The sequence below is a fragment of the Elephas maximus genome, chromosome 19, assembly GCF_024166365.1.
Source record: "Elephas maximus indicus isolate mEleMax1 chromosome 19, mEleMax1 primary haplotype, whole genome shotgun sequence".
Lineage (NCBI taxonomy): Eukaryota > Metazoa > Chordata > Mammalia > Proboscidea > Elephantidae > Elephas > Elephas maximus.
The window spans coordinates 43042896-43064457 of record NC_064837.1 but is presented as its reverse complement, the minus strand read 5'-3'; the positions used below and the strand labels follow the sequence as shown (position 1 = coordinate 43064457).

The following is a 21562-nucleotide window of genomic DNA, read 5'->3' as shown; positions in this document are numbered from 1 at the left end:
ATGCAGGCCTTCAGGGGCAGGGGCTCTGGGGGCGTGGAGGCTTTGGGAGGTAAGAACATCTCCCCTGACACTTTTGCCCTCAGTCCTCTCCTTGGAGTTCAGAGGAAATGGTGCCTGCAGGCCCCTACATCGGGCTTGGCTGCTTCTGCTTCCTCCACCCCCAAGACTCCAGGAAAAGGTCTGTCTGGGGGTGGGGGGAGCTGAGCTGGTGCTAAAAACAAATCTGAGGCTCATATGCAGTCTCTCACTCTGCTCAGCACCCTAGCAAGAGAAGGTTACCATTGCCATCCTCATTTTTCCATGAGGCAATGGGTTCAGAGAAGTTAAGTGACTTGTCCAAAGTCATACAGCTAGGAAATATCAGAGTTGAGATTTGGCCCTAGGTCAGGCCAACCTGCAGCCATTGGCTCTTCTCGTGGTAGAGGGAATGGGACAGACATACTGAGAAGAATCCTGCTGAAAAATGACTCTCCAGGGAGTCCTTTTCCAAAGCAGTCACGTTCATGTGCATAGAAACATACACACGGGTTCCCACAGCCTGGAATATGCAGAGGCTTAGAGAGGCCCACAGCCTCTCCCACCTTGCGGGATGCCAGCCTTTGACCACAGGGCACAGTGGGGAGGGGGCTCAACCACTGGAGAAGGCGTCCCGCTGTTGAGGGCCTGGCCAAACTGGCCGTGCAATCCCAGGTCCCACCTTTTCCTGTAGTGTCCTGCCTTTTAACCCCCTTTTTCCGCCTGCTCTCCTTCCCCTTCTCCTCCCACGCTTTCTCTCTTCCTATCCTTTACTCTTGCCCCACCCACTTTCCAAACAGTAGGCCTTGCCCACTTTCCAAACAGGTTTCCCTTCCGTTATCAACCCCAGCCGCCCCATTACAGCCTGGTGCCCCATGGCCACCACTCCCTCCCCTCTCTCCTGGGCCAGCTGAGAGCTCCAACCTGTGGGGCTGGCGATGGCTGGGCAGTGAGGACATTGAACACCAGGTGGCAGCACCAGGCACCCTCACCTGGTGCCACCTCTGTGCCCCTGCTGCAAAGGGACCAAGCCTCGGAGATGACAGCAACCGACACCAATGGACACTTTCTATGGATATGTATAACCCCCAAACAAGGAAACAAATGGTCTGGCAGAGCCAAATGACTGATCTGTGAGGGGTGAATCCCAGACTGGAATCCCAGCCTTCTGACTGCTGAGCCCAACTTGCCTAAGGTCCTTGCCTAAGGCCAGTGACCCAGGACAAATCCAGGCAGCTGCCCCGAGACGGGTAATGGACTCTCAAAATTGAGTTTGGGTATGGTCTGCCAGCCCCTCTGGTGGAGGGACAAGGTGGGTCAAGGAGGCAGCTCCCAGCGGGGCCCCAAGAGGGAATTCCGTTAGGCGCTTTGAAACTCTGTGTGCGGTGTGTTGCACACAGCCCTGGTCCAGGTGTGGGAGCTGCTGACTGTGTCCGGCAGAGCTAATTAATTCTTCTTTGCTTTGAAAACTCCTGAGTCGGGTCCCAGAGCCAGCACTCACAAGCATGCTAAATCCGATGTAAATGAAGTTTGGGGGTGGAGGGGTAGCCTGGGCATTGCAAAGCCTTATTGAGGGCCACAAGGGGGGCTAGTACGCCCCCGCCAGGCTGGAGTCCAGAGGAAATAGGCCTGCTGCAAGAGAGGTGCGAAGGGGGCAGCTGGAGTCGGGAGCTGGAGGTCAGTTTGGGGATGATCCGGGCCTTAGAGAAGCCAGAGGTGGCTATAAGGAACCAGGAAACGAGGCAAAGGGGGAGACCAGAAGCCTGGCTCTGGCCCCCACCCTCCCCTTGCCTGTTTCAATCCAGTTCTGCCCCTTTGCAGCATTTTCTGCTCCTGGGTCTCCCATCCTGCCCCCTTGCTCTGCTTCCTTCTTGTCTCTGCTGTCACTCTTGTTCTGAGCTGTACCTTGCAGTTATCTTTCCATCTCCTTGCCAGGAAATCCCTGATGCTGGGTTCCCCTGGGATGATTGCTAGCTGTTGGGGGAGGCCCAACACATGCTCTGTGCTCTGTTCATCCTCTGGGGCTGTATTCAGCTGGGGAGGGAGGAGGGGGGCTTGGTCACTGAGGCTGGGGGAGCATTAGTCATCTCTCTGCCGTAGCCCAACCCATGGGGTCCTTATTGCTCCTTTCAGGAGCCCTCCAGCTGGACACACCTTGGTTTTGAATACTCAAAAGCAAAGTGGGCAGTCCCCACTGCTGGGGCTGTACCTCATGCCACAGTGGCTTCACTACCTGTGGCTTCTTCTTAGGAAACTTGTTTAGTCAGTCAACAAACATTTCCTGAGGATCGAATTTGCTAACTACTGAGGATAGAGATAAGCAAGACTGGTCCCTATCATCAAGGTGTTCACAGTCTTCTGGGGAACATGAGCAAGACACCCAGTGATGACAATACAGGGAGAGAGGGATGTATTGCAGGAGAATTCTTACCCCAGGATCAGTCAGGGTGGAGGGCTCAAGGAAGGCTTTCAGGAAGGGGCAAAGGCTTGACCGAAATCTTAAAGGATGAGTAGAGTTTGCCAAGTGCAGGAAGAGAGGTGAGGTGTAGGGTAAAGTATCCCAAGCAACCTTGAAGGCAGGCCCGGGGACCTGGGCGCCACAGCAAGGGATATAGAGCATGCCCAAAGAGACTGCATGGAAACAGCCAGGTTCAGAAGATGAGTGGCTCATCCTGCTTCTGCCCGGATATGCTCTGTGGCCCTGGACAAGTTGTGGGGCCTCTCAGAGCCTCAGGTTTCCTGCTCTGGTGAGAACAGTCAGAACAATATTTCTTTGGAGTATTGTGGTTATTATTCAAGGGCTGTGGGGAAGAGAGGGACATGCCATGAGGGGCTAGAAGAGAACTTCAGAGAAGAGAGGTGAGCCCCCAATGCCTCAAGAGAGATGGGGCAAGCTGAGGATCTCCAAGGGCCCCTATTATGATCTCAAATGTCCCACCCAGTGCCTCAGGCTTGGGAATGGCACTCCACAGGCAAGATGAAGAGGTTGGGGCCAAAAGAGAAGGGGCAGGCTTCAGCCCCAACACCGAAGGACCTGGCCCCAAACTGGAGCTCTAATTCTTGGATAGCCTGGTCAGCCCCGGGCTGGAGGACTTTGGATGGGAGCCTAGGCTGGTCCTGGGCAACCCATCCCAGGAAGGAGGTCTGCTTGGCGGACTCGTCTCCCCAAGGGTTCTAAATCTCCCCGAGCCCAGAGCCAGCTTCCCTGGTTCATCTGGGTGTCTATGACCTCCGCAAAGCCTAGAGAAGGAACTGGAGAAGAGGGGAGGCTGAGGATGCTTATAGGTAGATGGAGGGGGAAGTCCAAGGGCAGAGGGGTGAGAACCACCAGGAGGGTATGGCTGCTGAAGCCCTGACTGGGGCCTGGGGAGGGTGGAGGAGTACTCCCAACTGCTTGGGCCATGGAATCCTAGACTATCAGGGCTGGACGAGGCCTTAGATGGCATCTCGTCCAAGATGCTCCAGAAACTGGGTCTCGGAGACATCAAGGGGCTTGTCAAGGTCACACAGTATACAAAAGGCACTGCCCACAGCAGAGAGGGGGGATTGGAGGTGACTCAGTCAGTCCCTGCCCTTGGGGACCTCTCAGACTGACAGGGAAGACAGACTCTTCACAACTAAATATAACCAAAGGCACACTGTGACAGGAGTGTGAAAGCTTTGCAAAGGCTTTGCCCAGAGACAGGGAAGTGAGTGACGGGGAAGGGGAAGTCAAAGTGAGGGCTGGGGGGCTTCCCCAGTGCAGGGGGAGGACCTCCAGTCCAGCTGCTGGGGAGGGGGAGCCTTGGTCCCCCACATCTCCGTTGTGATAGTCAGTGGCCAGAGAGAATTCCCCTTCTGGTGACTTCCTGCTGACCCAGAGGGACAGGAGGGGTCGCTGCTCCTGCACCATCTTGCTGACTCCTGCCCACACCTGCTGCTGAGCAGCCAAGGAAGGAAACACCTCCTCCTGAGAACAATTGCCAAGGAAGTGATCACCACGGTGAACCTGGGCAGATCCTGCTGGTGGGGATGAGGTGGGGTGGGGGGAACAGGGGAGAGATGGGTTGAAGAAAGAGTTCCTTGGACAGAATTCCTTCCCAATCCCAAGAAAAAGTGGTAGGTTGGCTTTTGGGAACCTGTTAGGGAAGAGAGAGTGGCAGGAGGTGGTGGTAGGGAGGGGAAAGGAAGGACCCCAACATGGCCAAACTGGGAGTGAGTAGGAGCTGGAGGCCACTGGTCCCAAGCCCATTTTACAGATGGGAATGTGGAGTCCCAGCCAAAGGTGGAAGGTACCAATGTGGGGCTTTTCCTGGAGCATCACCTGCCCATCCCCCACCTTGGCCAGGCTGAAGTGGAGGAATTTAAAAATGTTGGGTGCCTTGTGAGGTGCTTGGTGCTTTACATACCTTCCCCATTTAATGCGATGAGGTCGGTACTATGACTATCCCTGTTTTACAGATATGAAAGCTGAGGGACAGAGAGGCCCTGCAGTGTCAGGCCCAAATAGCCACAAACCCTCAGGAAGGCTGCAATTTAAGAGACCCATAGGAGGGCTCACCATCTGGGTTGGGACCTCCACACACACAAACATATGGGTACACATGCGCACATTACCTGAACATTAGGATTTGATGGCTGCCAGCTGTCTCTGCTAACTTGTGGGGAAAGGTATTCTTTCAGATTGCCTGAGCGCATGAGCTCTTCCATTTTACAGATGGTGAAACTGAGATCCAGGGATGAATGTGACCTAATCCGGGATTTTATTCATGGAGGGAGGGTTGCTAAGTCCCTTTCCATGTCTTCTCTGACTTATCGGGACCCCATGGAGTGGTCCGGGATGGGAGCCGGTGTGTGTCCCGGTTCCCCGCTTGCAAACAAACTCTGCTCTGCGCCCCGAGTCTCTGTGCGGGGGCGTCTCTCCTGCGGGCGCTCCCCAAGGGCGAAGGGGCGGTCTGTGTCAGTGACACCACCCTCAGCCCTCCCGCAAAGTCCCTCCCGCTGGAGCCTCCAGTTACTTGGAGGCGCTGTCGCAACCCGCCGTGACAGGACCGGACCCAGAGTGCCGGGGGTAGGGCTCAGCAGGGCAGGCCGGGGCGGAGCGCGGGGCGGAGGCGGCTCCCGGCGCTTGGAGCTGCCCAGCGGGCCTGCGTCCACGTTCTGCACCCTTGCCGCCGCGCGTCGGCCCCATGGACGCCCTGTGCGGCTCCGGGGAGCTTGGCTCCAAGTTCTGGGTAAGGCGCGGGGCTGGGGGCCGCTGTGGCGGGACCGGGGACAGCCAAGTGCCGCCTGATACGCACCCCCTGCCTTCTGGGTGAAAGGGCACCGGGAAGGGGTCAGGGGGAGCCGCCCAGAGCCAGGTCCCACGCAGTGTCTGGGACGTGCTTTGACCTGCCATCCCCCGCCGCATGGAGGAGCTCAGGAAAGCCAGGCGCAAGGCTCTGGCCGGCAAAGTGGATGGCACCCTGGAGCCGGGAGGTGGCCCCACATGCTGTCTGGCCTCTCTTGGGACTAAACGCAAGGTGCAGAAGGGGCGTTTCCACATTCCTCGTGGACCCCTCGGAGCCTGCCCCATGGACTAGGGCTCGGTTGCCCACCCCCCATGCCTGTCCCGGGACTCCCAGGGCATCCAGAGCCCCCGCTCAACCAGGTGCTTTCCAAAGCTGGCTCTGGAGGGCCCCACTCTTCTAGAAAGGGCCCCTGCTACCTTTTCTGGGCAAGAGTCACCTAGTTGCAGGTCTGAGTGTAGGCGATCCTTATCACCCTGACCTGGGGAGGGAGAGACAGGCCCCACTCTGGAGATAGGCACTTACTTGTACAGGGGCATCAGTATTCCCAGGTCCAAAAACCTGTTCTTTGAGTCAATTCTGACTCATAGTGACTCTATAGGACAGAGTAGACCTGCCCCAGGGGCTTTCCAAGGCTGAATCTTTTGGAAGTAGACTGCCACAATCTTACTCCCACAGAGCAGCTGGTGGGTTCGAACCATTAGCAACCAAACACTTAACCATTGGGCCACCAGAGTTCATTCCCCAGGTCCAACCCTCTCCTTTTTACAGATGGGGAAAGAGAGGCCCAGAGAGAGGTGGGGTGGGGGAACAAGGGAGAGCCTTTTGACTCTATGCCAAGTCCCTTTCTAAGCAATCAGATGGCTTTTCAGGCTGCTGATCCCAGCCGCCCAGCACGGTTCAGGCACACTGAGTGGAGAGAGTCCAAGAGCTTTCTTATAGCTTCTGAAACCTACTCACAGCAGCAACCTTGATTTTCACCGCAGCCTTTTGAGTTAAGTGGTGGTTTTACAGACGAGGCTCAGATTAAAGGGGCTGCAATGTGGTCATCCAGGGAAGCACAGCACAGGCTGGTCTCAAGTGAACCCCCATCTCTAAACCTGTCCCATTTTGAGGATTTGTACATTTACGCCTGGTGGGTGTGTGAACGTGTGTGTGTGTGCAGGGTGTGCGTGTACCTTTGTATGTGTGGGTATGGGTATTATCCACTGGTGTGTGCATGCATAGATGTGTGTGCAGGTGCACATGTGTGTCCATAGGTATACATGTATACAGTCAGGAATCATGCTCTTGGGCTATATTTGGAATGGGCTGGGTTTGTTGACTCTTGGGACAATAGAGTACCTTAAGAAAAAAAAATTGTCTTTGGGAATCTTGCTTTTCCTCGGGGTCACTGAAGTGTTAATCTGAGACGTGCAACTTCTCTGTCACTGCCCTTCTTGGCTAGCCCCTCAGGAACCCACTCCATCATCCAGCCTTGTCACTTGTCACCAAGGTTTAAAGATTATCCAGCAGTGCTCTTTGGCTCATGCACTCCCTTTTCGCTGACTGCTCAAGCCAGGCTGGTGTGACTATGGCATGGTCAAGGTGTCAGGGGTGGCCAGGCAGAGGGCTTGGAAACAAAGGGGGTAGCTGTGCCCAATCCTCAAATGCAGGGTCCCCTGTTCCCGGGTGGACAGCTAAACCCTGAGAGCACAGGACTGTGTAGAAGATGAGCTTCAAGAAACCTGCAGATGGGGAACTCACGACTCCGTTCTTGTCCCAAGCTCAGGGACCCTTTGGCTCTGCCCAGTCCTCCTCCATGCAGTTGTTGAATCTAAGAATGTCAGAGCTTAGGGCTTGGAGCATTTAGCCCCTCTTTGTAAATCTGAGGAAACTGAGGCCCAGGGAGAGAATAGATTTGCCAAAGTCACATGACAATCAGTTGCAGAGTGCTGGACTGGGGAGCAGGACCCCTGGGATACAATTCCAACATTGCCATTACCTAGTGATGCACCCTTGGGCCTCTGGGCCCCCCCGGCCCCTGAATTTCTTGCTGCTCATGAACTGTACCTCCTCTGGGGATGTTAGTGTCAGTGAGAGTCAGCTTATCTGTATTCAATCCAAGGGATGAATGCCTTCTTTGAAGTCCTTGACAGATGTTTGTGGGGTCTCTGCTGGGATTCCTCAGATGACTACTACTCTTCCTCACCCCAGCGTCCAAATACCCTCTGTCCTCCACGTTATTCTCTTGGCTCCAGAAAACTAGTTCCAGGCTGCACCCAGCCTGTGGTGACTGGGGATGGGGTGGGGAGAAAGCAGGAAGGTTCCCAGTTGCAAGGGTGGACCTCTTCTTCTGAGGGTTTCCACATGAGACAAGGGAGGGTCTGAGACAGGGAGGCTGGAGCCCCAGCCATAGCTTAGTTACCCAGAGGGCCTAGAGCTCTAGGCTACTCATTTGTGTGCTACTTTGCATCTCATTTGCATTGCATAGTATTCAGGAACACCTGTCCCTGAATCTTTTCCCTGCAGGTGACCCACCTTGTGGGAAGTGGTTCAGGGCAGCTAGGAAGTTCCTGAGCAAGGAATGAAAAGGATGGGATGGAGGGTTCAAGCACCTCCGGGCCACTTGTTAACCAAGACTTTCACTAGCTTACCCTCAGAGCCTCAGTTTCTTTAGCGGTAAAATGGGAAAATAACCTTCCTCCTACCCACCTCACAAAATTGTGGGGATCAAACAAGGTAGGTACAGAATGTGAACCGATTTTGAGGTCTAGAAAACTCGCCACGGGTGGTAGGTCCTGATATTCCCTGGCAAGAGGAGGGAAGAAAAAGAGAAATGAGGTTAGAAGGGGATGTTAGGACTGGTAAGACCTGTAAGAAGTGGGCCAGCAGGATTGTTGATCTTGGGGCTGCCATTTCCACTGTTGGAGAACAGGGGGCTGATCCTGGCTGAAATCATCAACCTTGGCCGCAGCTAAACCCGCAAATGAGAGACCCAAGATCACTCACCGGACACTGGGTGAATGCTTTATTACTCTTTGAATCTTTCTCACCTCTACCCTCTTACAGGCAAGTTACCAGCTTTTCTGAGAATGCCTTTGGGGTTTCCACGGAAATAAATTTCAAATGAGTGAACTGTGTGACCCAGCTGCCCAGGGATCATGAGGCCAGAGATGCCTCCAGAACAAAGGAGGCGGTAGTGACCCTTAACTCAGTCCTGCTGTCCCCAGCTTGGAGAATTATTCTCTGTTGTGAGCAATAGAGGCTGCAGAGCACCCGGGGTGGTGAAGGGAGTGCACAGTGCCAGGGTCTGGGAGTACTCACCCTCAGGGAGTCTTGATCTGTTTGTAGAATTAGCCTTGATCTGATGGCCCTGGGCACCTCCTGAGAGGCTGATGTCAACCCCTAAAGCACAAGGATCTGGCCATCAGAGCTGTCCAAAGATGGCATTGACTGCCTGAGAAGTAGTGAACTCCCTGTCACCAGGGGTGTGTAAGCACATGCTTAGTGATCCCTAGGTAGGGATGCTGGAGGGGGCATTCAAACCAGAGAAGGAGATGGGTCCCTACCCTGAGATTCTGTGACAACTGGGAAGAGGGACGGTGTGGGTGATGGGACATTGGCCAGTTCCTTCTTTTAAGATTTCCAGGTTCTCCCTTTCTTGGTTCTCTACCTGCTCTAGACGTGTAGCCTACCTAGAAGCACCTCTTGGTAGAGCCCATAGGTCTCCCACTGGTCAGGCTTGAGTGGAGAAGACACCCTCACTGCCCCTTGGCTGTTTACTATCCCAGAGAGTGCAAAGCCCTGGTTCCTCACAGGCTGAGCTCCCTAGGCCTCGAGCAAAGTATGTTCTAGCTTGTCCTGACTCTGCCACTTACTAGCTGTATGACCTTGGGAAAGTCACTCTCCCTCTCTGGGCTCCAGCTGAACTTAGGTGGACTCTGGGGTCCCTTTCAGGTCTGGGGTTGTTCACTGGTGACTCTGAGAGGATGAGCCTCCAGCTTGGGGGCTGAGGTTAGGACCCTCCAAACTTTAGGGCTCCTTGGTGGCAGGGTCTCCCGGGTATCTTCCTGGATCATCGCCCAGCATGAGTAGGTGCTCATCCAAACATGTGAGTAATGAACAAGGCTCCAATTTCAATATGTTTTGACTCTCAGATGGAGGCAGTGGCATGCACAGCTGCGGGGAAACTGACAAAGGCAGGTGGGTGCCAGGCCAAAAAAAAAAAAAAAAGGTTGCCTTCAAGTTGATTCTGACTCATGGCGACCCCATGTGTGTCAGAGTAGAACTGTGCTCCATAGGGTTTTCAATGGCTGATTTTTTGGAAGTAGATCACCAGGCCTTTCTTCTGAGGCACCTCTGGGTGAACTCGAACCTCTAACTTAACAGTTAGCAGCCAGGCACATTAGCCATTCGCACCACTCTGGGACTCTCCTGCCAGGCCAGGACCTTGAGAATTCCCTCCCTCCATCCCACCTAGGGGTGGGAGAAGCAGGTGCTGGCCAGTTTTGAGCTCTATGCCCCTGGCTTCTGGCTGGGGGATTTGGTCCCTGTGACCCCAGACTGGCTTCTCCCCAGCCCTGCTTCTCCCCCACATCCTGGGTCAGTCTGAGTCTCAGGGGCCAGAGTCTCGGGGAAGGAAGTGAGTCAGGGAAGTGGCATTTGGGAGGGAACTGTGCCAAGCTGGCCTGCTGATCCCAGATAGTGAAATGGTCTTGGACCTTGGAGTTGGCCCCCAGGGAGGGAGGTCCCAGTGGGTCTTCCAGCTTACTCACCAGAGCACCTGGACTGTGTCCATCTCTCCCTGGTGGGATGTCCCAGGGGTGACAGGTGGGATAGGACCCCTGGGGGGAGTGGGGGAGGCATGGATGCACCACTGCTGAGGTGGCTGGGCCTCTCCTCGCTCCCACCTGAAGCTATTTCTGTTTCTGGCAGTGGGTCCAGGGATGGTGCTGGCTGAGGGTGGCATGGGCGGTGGGAATGAGGGCTTAGCCCTCAGATTGGATTTCTCATCCTAACTGGATATTCAGGTTCCTAATTTACCAGCTCCCAGAGCCCAGCTGGTCTCTTACCCAGGAGATGGCAATCCCTTTACTCAAATCTGTGATGGGAACTGCAAAAAGGAGGTGATTTGAGGGGGGGTTGCACAGTTCAGATAAAAAGGTTTTTAATGTTTCAGGTGCTCTGGGTGCACGTGTCCTCTGCCTAAGGTGGGGTGTCATGCTGGAACCCTGTGGGGTACGAAGAAAGTGCCCGTGTACACAGTGGTCAGGGGCTAGCACTCTGGAGTTAGACTGCCTGGGTCAGCTTGTGTGAACTTGGGCAGGTGCCTCTCTGGCCATGGGCCTCAGCTGTCATGAACATTAAATGCTGATCCTGGCAAACCAGTTGCTGTTGAGTTGATTCCAACTCATGGTGACCCCATGTGATGTAGAATAGCACTGAGCTCCTGTGTTCCATACGGTTTTCAAGGCTGTGACCTTTCAGAAGTACATTGCCAGGCCTTTCTTGCCAGACACCTCTGGATGGGTTCATATGGCTAACCTCTCAGTTGGTGGTTGAGTGCTTAATCGTTTGCACCACCCAGGGACTCCTCTTGGTACACAGTGGTGCTCAATTAACCAAAGTTGTTGTTGGCTGGCATGACCCCATCCAGGAGCAGATGGGTTATTTGAGTCTATGAAGCAGAGACTGGCCAGCACAGCCTGCTGAGGACTTCCGGTTGTCCTGTCCCAGCCTCGGTGCAATCAGAGTGGGCCCTTGCCCTTTCTAGACCTCCATTTCCACTGAGATAAATGATCTTGTCAGCAGTCCCTTTCTGCTGACAATCTGTGACCTCAGGAGTTGCCAGACACTGGTGCTCCCGCCCCCTCCCCTGAGGATTAAGGAAGTAATTACTCTTTTCATGACAGAGCTGTCAACAGGCCTGGGGCCCAGGGAGGCTGGGAAGCCCCTGGCAGAGCATGGGCAGGGCTTGGGCAGAAGGCCTGGGGTCCCCCTTTGCCTGCCACCTGCCTGGGTCTGCAGGGATTTCAGCAGTGGTGCCCACAGAGGGGCATCTCCTGTACGGTCCATTCTGGGTGCTGAACCTTCTACCTTATCAGCCCCATTCAGCTGCGTAATTGCATTATTAAGGAAACTGTCATTGCTGTGGAAACTGAATGCATGACAGCAGGGGAGCGGGCTGTGGGCCAGCTCCCGCCTCTAAGCTAGTGCTGTTGAGATGGGGATGGTAGGGGGCCCTTGAGAGGACATCATCCATCCTGCTCTGCACACTGCAGGAGCATTGTAGGGTTCAGGAATGACCTCCACGGACTGCCTCACCTTCATTGTACACTTAACTTTGTTTGGGTTGAAGGCTCCCTTGGGTGTCAAGGACTGTGGCCTTGGTGTTGGAGAGAGAGTACGCAGTGCTCCTGGGCACACAGCTGCAGAAGCTGGAGCTTGGGCGGTGCCCTCCATTCGTTCATTCGTTCGTTCAATTAATACATACTTAGTTTCTTCTCTATGCTAGGCACTGTTCTAGGCAGTGGGGAATACTATGGTAAACAGAACCTACAAACCTGCCCTCACGGAGCATGTATTCTAATGGGAGCCCACTGCCGTAGAGTCAATTCTGACTTGTAGCAACCCTATAGGACAGAGCAGAACTGCCCAACGGGGCTTCTAAGGCCACAACTCTTTATGGCAATAGAGTGCCACATGTTTCTCCTGTGGAAGGGCTGGTGGGTTCAAACCACTGACCTTCTGGCTAGCAGCCGAGCTCTTAACCACTGTGCCACCAGAGCTCCTATTCTAATGGGAGGAAACAGAAAGCCAGTAGACATAATAAACAAGTCAATTATGTAGTAGGATAGAAGGTGATAAGGGCTAAGGGTGCAATAAACAGACTGAGAGGGTGGAGCTGCAGGGACAGAGTGGGGGCGAGTTATAGTTTTACTTAGGAAGGTCATAGTGGACCACCATGCAGAGGTGAGACCTGAGCAAGAACTTGCAGGTGTTGAGGGAGTGAGGCATGTGGCTATCTGGCGGACAGTGCCGCTGCCCCAAGGAGCAGGCCTGGAGTGCTTGAGGACCAGCATGGAGGCCAGGGGGCTGGGGCTCAGGGAGTGAGGGGAGTGGGGGGGTGAGGTGGGGGGAGTAGATAACAAGGGCCTTGCAAGCCACGTGGGGATTTCGGCATTAACACTGAGCGAATGGGGAGCCCTGGGAGGGTTTTAACAAGAGGAGTGACACGGTCTAACTTAGGTTTCAAAAAGATCTCTCTTTGGTTGGTGTGTTGGAAAAGACAGAAGGGGTGAGTGGCGGCGGTGGAAGCAGGAAGACCAGAGAGGAGGCTAAGGCAACAGTCTAGGCAGATGAGAGAGTGGAGGTGGGATGGTGGTCAGATTCTAGTGGAGTTTCTTTTTGATAGACAAGAACAGTCGAATACAGCAGTTTCATATAATTCTACCTAATAATTTGAAGGTAGAGCAGACAGGATTTGCTGAGGGGTAGTTGGCTCAAGGATTCTGGCCTGGGTGTCTGGGAGGGAGGTATTGCCATCCACGGAGGTGGGGAGGCTGGGGTGCAGCAGGTCTAGGTGTGGAGGAGAGGAGATGTTAGGAATTTAGTCCTGGACATGTTGCATATGACATGTCCCATAAATGCCCTAACAAGAGTTCTGGGGTGAATGGGCTAGGGCACAGGCATGGGCGGGTGCCCCCTGCTTTCTGGAAAGGGCTCTGCCCAACTGGGAGATGGTCATGTGAAGGAAATGAGCTGAGGCTGGACCTGCCCCAGGGGGCAAAACAGCCATCTGGGTCCTTACGACCCAACACCTCTCAGTTGTTGCTGCAGCACAAGGTCACAGCAGCCTAGTGCTCCATCTCTGCTTCCTCAAGCATCGCTCTGTTTGCATCAAGGTGCTTTGCTGCTCATTCGCTTCCCTGTGGGGAGGCAGCTGGGATGCTGTTGTTGCTCCCACTACTCACACATGGAGACTGAGGTTCAGAGAGTTGAAGGAGATCGCCTGTCACCTGGCTCAAAATGGCACAGCCATATCAGGTCCTTTGCATGGGGGTTAGGTTCTTCTTGTGCCCACTCCCTGCCTGCCTCCCATGTCATGTGCTTGCACACCCACATGGTGATTCCCTGTCATGCCCTTGAGCCCAGGCTCCCCCCTTCCCCTCACTCTCTTGCCAGTCAATGGACAGACCATTTCTGGATCACTTCTAGGCAGCCGGTACTGTGCTGGGAGTTGGACAGTGTGGGACAGGATACCAAGAGCTAGAGGACACAGTGTCTGCTCCAGAGCTCATGTTGCTGTTTGAGAGATGATTTGTTCACGTGTGTAGGTCCAGGCAGGCAGCATGGGGTGGGGACAAACCCCAGCTTGGCGTCACAGGCCTGGGTGCCAGTCCCTTCTCCATCCTGCCAAGAGTCTGTGAACCTGTTGGCAAAGCAGGAGGACCCTGCTTTCTCTTTTTGTAAATTGAGTTTAACCATCCCGTCCCACCTACCTCTGGAAATTGCCCTGAGACAACAACCAGGTAATGACTGTGTATGTGCTATAATAAAATGCCACTAAAACACAGGGGCCCTATTACCCTCAGGTAACAGTCACTTAAGTGGCCTGCCATGGCCTTAAAGGAAGAGACTAGGGTGCCCAGAGAGGCTTCCTGAGGAGGACATTGTGCATGTCCTTGTTGGGCATTGTAGTGTGGAGTGGAAATGTCTAGTTGGCAATTAGACATATAATCAAGGATTTGGAACGTGGTGGACTGGAAAGATGAACTAGGGAGTCTTTGACATGTAGGTGGCATACTCTTATGAGACTGGTGAGATCACCAAGGAGATTGCAGATAAAGAAGGTGATGCAGAGAGGAAAGGACTGAGCCTTGGGGCCCTCTGACACCAGAGGAGTAATGAATGGGCAAGGAGACCAAGAAGACATGACCAGGAGCAAGGGAAAGACCAAGAGAATAAGTCAGGGATTTGGGTCCCCAGGGCACTAGAAGGGAAGGGACCAGAACCTCATTGCAATTGCCCATGACGAGGTGAGGGCCTGGGCCAGTAAGACAGTTGAGGGACTGCATAGGAGGGAACAGGTGGGAGGTTTTATAATCCCAATATTACCGATAAAGAAACCAAGGCGCAGTTTGGTGAAAGGTTTAGCACCTTGCCCAAAGTCACAGAGCTTGGAAGCAGTGGGGCCAAGACTCAAACACAAGTCGGGTTGCTGTCTTGACTCCACCAAGAATCAACAGGATCTGGTGCCTTCATGGGCCTCTAGGTGATGGGAAGATCGGTGGTGCCCTCAGCAGAGGCAAGCAAGGCCATAGGATGGCTGGTCTTGGCAGGGAGTGGTCAAGCTGGGTTTGAGGGGTATTGAATGTGAAGTGCCTGAGGACAAATGGGGAAGTCAAGAGGCAGCAGGAAGTGGGTGTTGAGGCTTAGGGCAGGATTGGAGCTGTTGACATGTATTTGGGGCTCCTTAGTACACACTATGAGCATTGTTGGGAAGCAACCAGGGTCTATGTCTACAGGCTGGCACTAGGAGAAAGAAGAGGAGACAGAAAGGAATACTAGTAGAGGACCAAGGAGGCCTAGAAAAGAGGAGGTTCTAGAGGATGGAAGAAAGCCCACACTGTTACAGGAAGGTCCTGAATAAAGCCTGAAAGGGGCCCATTTAATTTGACAGAAGGACTTCTGGTTACATAGGGTGGATTGAACACATGACTTTATTCCTGTTCTTTCCTGAAATTCTCCTAAAATGACAGTAAGGAATAAAAACATATACGCCCACAAGGACAAAGAGGAGAGGAGAGGAGACAACAGCAGAGGAGATATCTCCATACTTTTGGAAGGTGGAAAGCAGGCGGAGGAGTGATAACCATTGTAGAAGAGGGGAGGCCGCTGAAACTGAAACAGATGCAGAATCTAGAAAAGCTCAGGAACTGGAAGGCTAAATGCAAGAAGTGGTTGGAAGACTGTGTAAGGAGAAGTTAAACACCCAGGCTACTCCTCCAGCCCCTCCAAAAGCCAGGCAAACACTCAGCCACCCCCACAGAAGAACACCAGGTTATTCTGTTGAGTTAAATGCAAATTTCCAGACTGACTGATGGAAACTTCAACCCTCTTCCCACACTTGGGCCCAGGAAAAAGACCTGCAGATTCTGCCAGTTTGCAGGGGTCTTCCCAAAAGGACCTAGTTGATCACTCTACAGAGAAGCCCAACAGCCAGCAGTCTCTGCCTCCACAGCTTTTAGTGCCTGGCTCTAAAACATCAAGAGAGTTTGGCTAAACAAAGAGTTACCATATGACCAGACTTGCTGGGTGTTGGGTGAACAGCTAACACCTTGACAATTAGCCAAAAGGTTGACGGCTCGAATCCACCAAGAGGCACCTCGGGAGACCAGCTTGGCGATCTGCTTCTGAAAGCCCACAACCCTACGGAGCAGTTCCACTCCGCACACTTGGCGTCGCCATGAATTAGAAACAACTCAATGACAACTAACAACAACCATATGACCAGGAATTTCACTCCGAGATATACGCAAAAGAAATGAAAACATATGTCCACACAAAACCTTGTACACAAAAATGTTTATAGCAACATTATTCATAATAGCTAAAAGGTGGAAATAGCCCAAAAGTCCATCAATGAATGAATGGATAAACAAAATGTGGTATATCCATATAATGGAATATTATTCAGCAAAAAAAGAAGTGATACATGTTATAACACTGAAAACATGCAAAATGCAAAAAAAAAAAGACAGACACAAAAGGCACATATTATATGATCCCATTAATATAAAATGTCAGAATGGGCAAATCTATAAAAACAGAAAACAGATTAGTGGCTGCTTAGGCACTGGAGGGCAAGGCCATTGTGTAAATTGTCTCAGAGAAGAGAGGATTATTTTCAAGCCTTGAGGGTTAATGTAATGTGTTCTGCTGACTGGCATGGTGCCTGTTATGCCTCCTGTCCCTCCGATTCCTCCTGTTTGTAATGGAAATGTCTAGCTTGTACCATTGTACCTTTCTGTTCTGCTATTGTACCTTTGGAAGCAGATGACTTGTATTCTAGATTTCACAGGTGAAGAGGAATTTTTGGATTTTGGACTTGGAGTTGATTGAAGACTTTTGGTATGATATGATGGGGTGAATATGTTTTACCTGTGGCAAGGACATGAATTTTGGGGGGCCAAAGGGAAGAATGTCATGGATTGAATTGTGTCCCCCACAAAATATCTGTCAACTTAGCTGGGCCATGAGTCCCAGTATTGTGTGCTTGTATACCATTTTATGTGATTTCCCTATGTGTTGTAAATCCTATCACTAGGATGAAATGAGGTGGGTTAGTGGCAGTTATATTGATGAAATCTACAAGATTAGGTAGTGTCTTAAGCCAATCTCTTTGAAATATAAAACAGAGAAGTGAGCAGAGAGACTTGGGGACCTCATACCACCAAGTAAGCAGTGCTGGGAGCAGAGTGTGTCCTTTGGACCTGGGGTCCCTGCGTGGAGAAGCTCCTAGCCTGGGGGAAGATTGATGAGAAGGCCGGCAGAGAGAGAAAGCCTTCCTCTGGAGCTGACTCCCTGAATTTGGACTTTTAGCCTACTTTACTGTAAAGAAATAAGTTTCTCTTTGTTAAAGCCATCCACTTGTGGTATTTCTGTTACAGCAGCACTGGATGACTAAGACAGCAGTCAAATGCTTAACCACCGCCTCACCTAGGAGAGGCTTAAAGAGGAAGTGGCCTCTTAAACCTTGCACATATATTACTTTAATAAAACTAAAAAGTTAATTTTTAGGAAAAGAGAGTGGGAATCCAGAGTGACAAAAAGCAGATCAGTGGTTGCGTGGGTCCAGGGTGGAGGGAGAGATGGACAGCAATGGCTTGAAAGGGAACTTTTGGGGTGATGGCAATGTTCTGTATCTTTGTTGTGGAAGTGGTTTCCTGAGTGTATACAGTTGTCAAAACTCATCAAATTGTATATTTTAAATGGATGCATTTCTCATACATAAATTATACCTCAATAAGAGAGAGAAGGTGAGGGAATGAGGAAACGGAGGCACCCAGTGGACCACATGGCCTTGTCAGATAGCTCACACTGGGGACCACCCCTGCTCACTTTCACAAGTATGCTGTCATCCTTGCCTCTCTCTGGCCCAGCCGTCTCCCTCATGGATGAACCTGATCCTCCAGGAGGCTGTCCTAGCCCTGTGTTCTCCTCTTTCCCCAGGACTCCAACCTGTCCTTGCACACAGACAACCCCGATCTCACACCCTGCTTCCAGAACTCTCTGCTGGCCTGGTCCCCCTGCATCTACCTGTGGGCTGCCCTGCCCTGCTACCTGCTCTACCTGCGGCACCACCATCGGGGCTACATCATCCTTTCCCACCTCTCCAGGCTCAAGACGGTATGCGACTCAGGGCTCTTCTGAGGGTGGGGCTGGGGTTTGGGGATTCTGCTTCAGTGAGCCCCTCGCCCACTACCCTCATCAGCCTGACTCGGTTCCCCAGGCTTCCTGGCTTCATTGCCCTGCGCTCCCAGCCAGGGAGGCCTGCCAGCTGGGTGTGCCACCAACTGGGATATTTCCTGCTTAGGGAAGTTCAAGCAAGTTTTCTAGCAAGGCTGGTGCCACCCCCTAGAAGCTTCCAGCCTGCATCCTTCCCAGTTCAAAGAGCAAGGACAGATTACCCAATAAGCAAGGTACACATGGGCTTAATTGTGTTTACTTACTAATCTGTACTGCACAATTTCACCTGTTCTTCACCACAGTGAAAAGCCCATGTATACTTGCTTGCTGGGTAATTAACCTCTGCCAAACAGCCAGGCCCAAGTCAGTCTGGTGCCTTGTGGTGGGTTCAGGAGCCAAGGCTCCTCCCAAGCTGGGGCTGTTCTTGCCTCTGGGGAGGGGGCTGCAACGTGTACCCTGTCTATAGGCCCTGGGCGTCCTGCTGTGGTGTGTCTCCTGGGCGGACCTCTTCTACTCCTTCCATGACTTGGTCCACGGCTGGGCCCCTGCCCCCATCTTCTTTGTCACCCCCTTGGTGGTGGGGATCACCATGGTCAGTGTGGGGCCTGGGAAGCTGGGTGAGGGAGGGTCTGCAGTTGGTATGTGGGATTGTGATGGGGGGACCATGGACTCTGAAGAGAAGGGCTGTACCTCTTAGGAGCAGGGAGAGGATGAGGGTGACCCTGGAAATATCAGGCCATTTGGGGTGGGAAGAAATGGAGGCAGACCCAGATGTGTGTGCTCTGGCTGGGCCTCCCCTGCACTCTTGCACAGCTGCTGGCCACCCTGCTGATCCAGCACGAGCGGCTGAGAGGGGTACAGTCCTCGGGGGTCCTCATCATCTTCTGGTTCCTGTGTGTGCTCTGCGCCATTGTCCCCTTCCGATCCAAGATCCTTTTGGCCATGGCAGAGGTAAAGGGTCGGGGCGAGGGGCGCCCTGCCAGGTCCACCCCTGTCTAGGGGGATGACCTCAGGGCTCAGGGTTATTGCTGGGTCCCAGGCTTCTCTACTCTGCCCTCACTGGCTCCCCTCTTCTGCCCAGTTCTTTTCACAGTGTTGTTCCCACTTGTCACATCTCTGAGGGAAAAGAGGCCAGGGTGGAGGAGAGGGGGCAGGACCAGTATAACACAGGGGAATGGAGCAAAGTCTCTGCCACTGTTGGGCTTGTGGGAGTGCCGGGGCTGCTCTGTAGCCACCACCACCACCAAGTGCTCCGTCTGACATGGGTGTCATTCAATATGTGTATCACAAATGAATGTATACAGGCATCCATGAATAGTCTGGCTTACCCAGAAGCCCCACTATCTTGTTCTCGCCTTTCCTTCCCACCTTCCTCAGCTCTTGGTCTTTCTCTTGATCTTCATCAGAGGAAATGGTCACCTGGTGGTGGTGGGGTAGGGGGAGGGAGTGGAGGTATAGGACATTGGGGGTTCCGATCAATCTAGTGCCTCCCCATTTCTCCATCTCAGGGGGAGGCAGGCAAGTCTAAGAGCTAAGAGCACAGGTTCTAAACAGTCTACTTACTCCCTGGGTGGTCTTGGGCAAGTTGCTGAATCCTTTCGAGCCTCGGTTTGTTCAGTTGCAAAATGGGTATCATAAGAGTACCTACCTTGGTGATGACTGAATGGTATTAGTGTCGCTGAAATGTACGCTTAAACATGATTAAAATGGAAGGAAAAAAAAGTACTTATAGGTCGTTGTCAGCGTTCGACAAGATAATGTTCGTAAAGTGCTTGGCACAGTGCCTGGCACAGGGCAAGTCCTCACTGAGCAGCAGCCCCCATTACACCCCCCCATCTCTCAGAATCCTCTGCGTGGGTGACCCAGAGGCCCCTCGGGTGCTGCCTCTATCCCTGAGGGGGATAGATGATGATGCCTCGAAGCTCTCCAGGGCTGGGACTGCTAACTCAGGGTTCCCTGGAGTCTCTGCTGCCCGTCTCCATTCTCCTTTCCAGGGCAGGGTCTCTGACCCCTTCCGCTTCACCACCTTCTATATCTACTTTGCCCTGGTGCTTTCTGCCCTCATCCTGTCCTGCTTCAGAGAGAAGCCACCATTTTTCTCCCCAAAGAATGTCGACCCTGTGAGTTTACCATGGAGGCCGGGTGGTAGTGGGTATCTCATCTAAGGGATATTCATCTGGTTCCAAAGCTTACTCCTCAGCCCAGCCCTTACCAACAATACCTATCCCTTCCAGGACCTTCCAAGGGTGGTGCCTGGGAGAGATGTCACCCCTGTAGTCTGTAAACTGGGGCTAGGAGCAGGAAAGAATGAGGGGCCACTCTTCTTTGAGAGGGTGGTAGGCACTCCTGAGTCCTCCTGTCCCACTCTCTCACCTTCTAGAACCCCTGCCCAGAGGCCAGCGCAGGCTTCCTCTCCCGCTTGTCTTTCTGGTGGTTCACAAAGTGAGTTGGCTTTTCCTTCAGCCTGGACCAGAGGGAGGAGAGGAGGGAGGAGGTGAGAGGGAAGAAGGCAATCAGGCCAGAAGTTCAGAAGTCCAGGGGCCTGATGAGTTGGGCCTGGGTGGTCCTCCTATCTGGATCCCCACCCCCATAGGCATGGGGCAGGGTGGGGAGATGTATCTGTTTGGGCCTGGGGGTTGAGTGCAGAGGCTGGGCCTGGCCCAGCTCCAATCCCAGGCTGCAGGCTAGTTCTGCATCTGGCAGACCACAGGGGACAGGCCAGGGGCTGGAAGGAGATGGTAATTAGTCCCCAGCTCTTCAGTCTCAGGTAAGCTTGCAGCTTGTTATCTCCTTGGCTGCCCCTCAGAGTGGCTTGAGCAGGATAATTGTGTCTGTGACTTGCATGACAGCTCATTAACTGCATTGTATGGAGGAAGCATCTGAGGCTTGGGCTGAATCCACTGGCTCAGCCTCAGCCCAGGGCCCAGCCCAGTATGGATTCAATCACCAGGCCCTGGGGAGCTGAGGTGTCTGGGGAGGAGGAGGAAAGGGACCAGAGGCAGAAAGCTTCAGAAGAGTGGCAGTGGGTGGCCTACAACCTACTCACTATGGGAACTAAGGAGATACCCCTTGGTCACAGCACCCTAGGGGAACCCTCCTTTCTGGAGACCCATTAGAGCCATGCTTCTTGGGCGATTTGGGGGTCTGGACACTGGTGCCCAGCTCCCAGTGGCTAAACTCTGACCCTCTGTGGGGCTGCTGCCCACCCCCACCTTCCCACCCTAGCATGGCCATTCTTGGCTACCGCCGCCCTCTAGAAGAGAAGGACCTCTGGTCCCTGAATGAGGAAGACACCTCCCAGATGGTGGTGCAGCGGCTGCTGGAGGCGTGGAAGAAGCAGCAAAGGCAGGCAGCGCGGTGAGCCCCTCCTCATGTCAGCATGCCCGCTCTACCCCGGCTCCTTAGTAGACCCTGGGTCCCTGCCAATGGGGAAATGGAGGCTGGTAGACCTGGGATGGTCACATGGCTGGGGAGGTGAGAAGAACAGGCACAAGTGATTTCTCAGGACCGTTGAGGAGTCCTGATGGTTAAGTGCTTGGCTGCTAACAAAATGTCAGTGGTTCAAACTCACCAGCTGCTCCATGGGAGAAAAGACCTGATGATCTCCTCCCATAAAGACGACAGCCTAGGAAACCCTCTGGGGCAGTTCTCCTCTGTCCTATAGGGTCACTATGAGTTGAAATGGCACACAACAACATCACGGGCATTAGGTGGGAAACTCAGGCCTGGGTGGGGCAGGTTCTCCCCAGCTCTCCCGAGGGCAGGAGAATGGCTGACCCTTTTGGAGCACTTACTCTGTCCTAGGCATGACCCTAACTCATTTAATC

The 21562-nt window shown here is 53.2% G+C and overlaps 1 protein-coding gene across 8 annotated transcripts in view; it reads left to right on the top strand.

Moving 5' to 3' along the window:
- The first annotated feature begins 5025 nt into the window (after positions 1-5025).
- ABCC3 (ATP binding cassette subfamily C member 3) overlaps positions 5026-21562 on the top strand; it is a 49101-nt gene continuing 32564 nt past the window's right edge. For 6 of the 8 annotated variants that reach the window (XM_049859694.1, XM_049859697.1, XM_049859698.1 and 3 more), the window contains exons 1-7: positions 5026-5228; positions 17499-17675; positions 18202-18327; positions 18549-18686; positions 19730-19855; positions 20116-20177; positions 20961-21092. In XM_049859694.1, the coding sequence (XP_049715651.1) occupies positions 5184-5228; positions 17499-17675; positions 18202-18327; positions 18549-18686; positions 19730-19855; positions 20116-20177; positions 20961-21092 (806 nt within the window). In that variant the 5' untranslated portion in view covers positions 5026-5183. The remainder of the gene's footprint in view (positions 5229-17498; positions 17676-18201; positions 18328-18548; positions 18687-19729; positions 19856-20115; positions 20178-20960; positions 21093-21562) is intronic. The other 2 variants (XM_049859695.1, XM_049859696.1) reach the window with 2 other exon arrangements.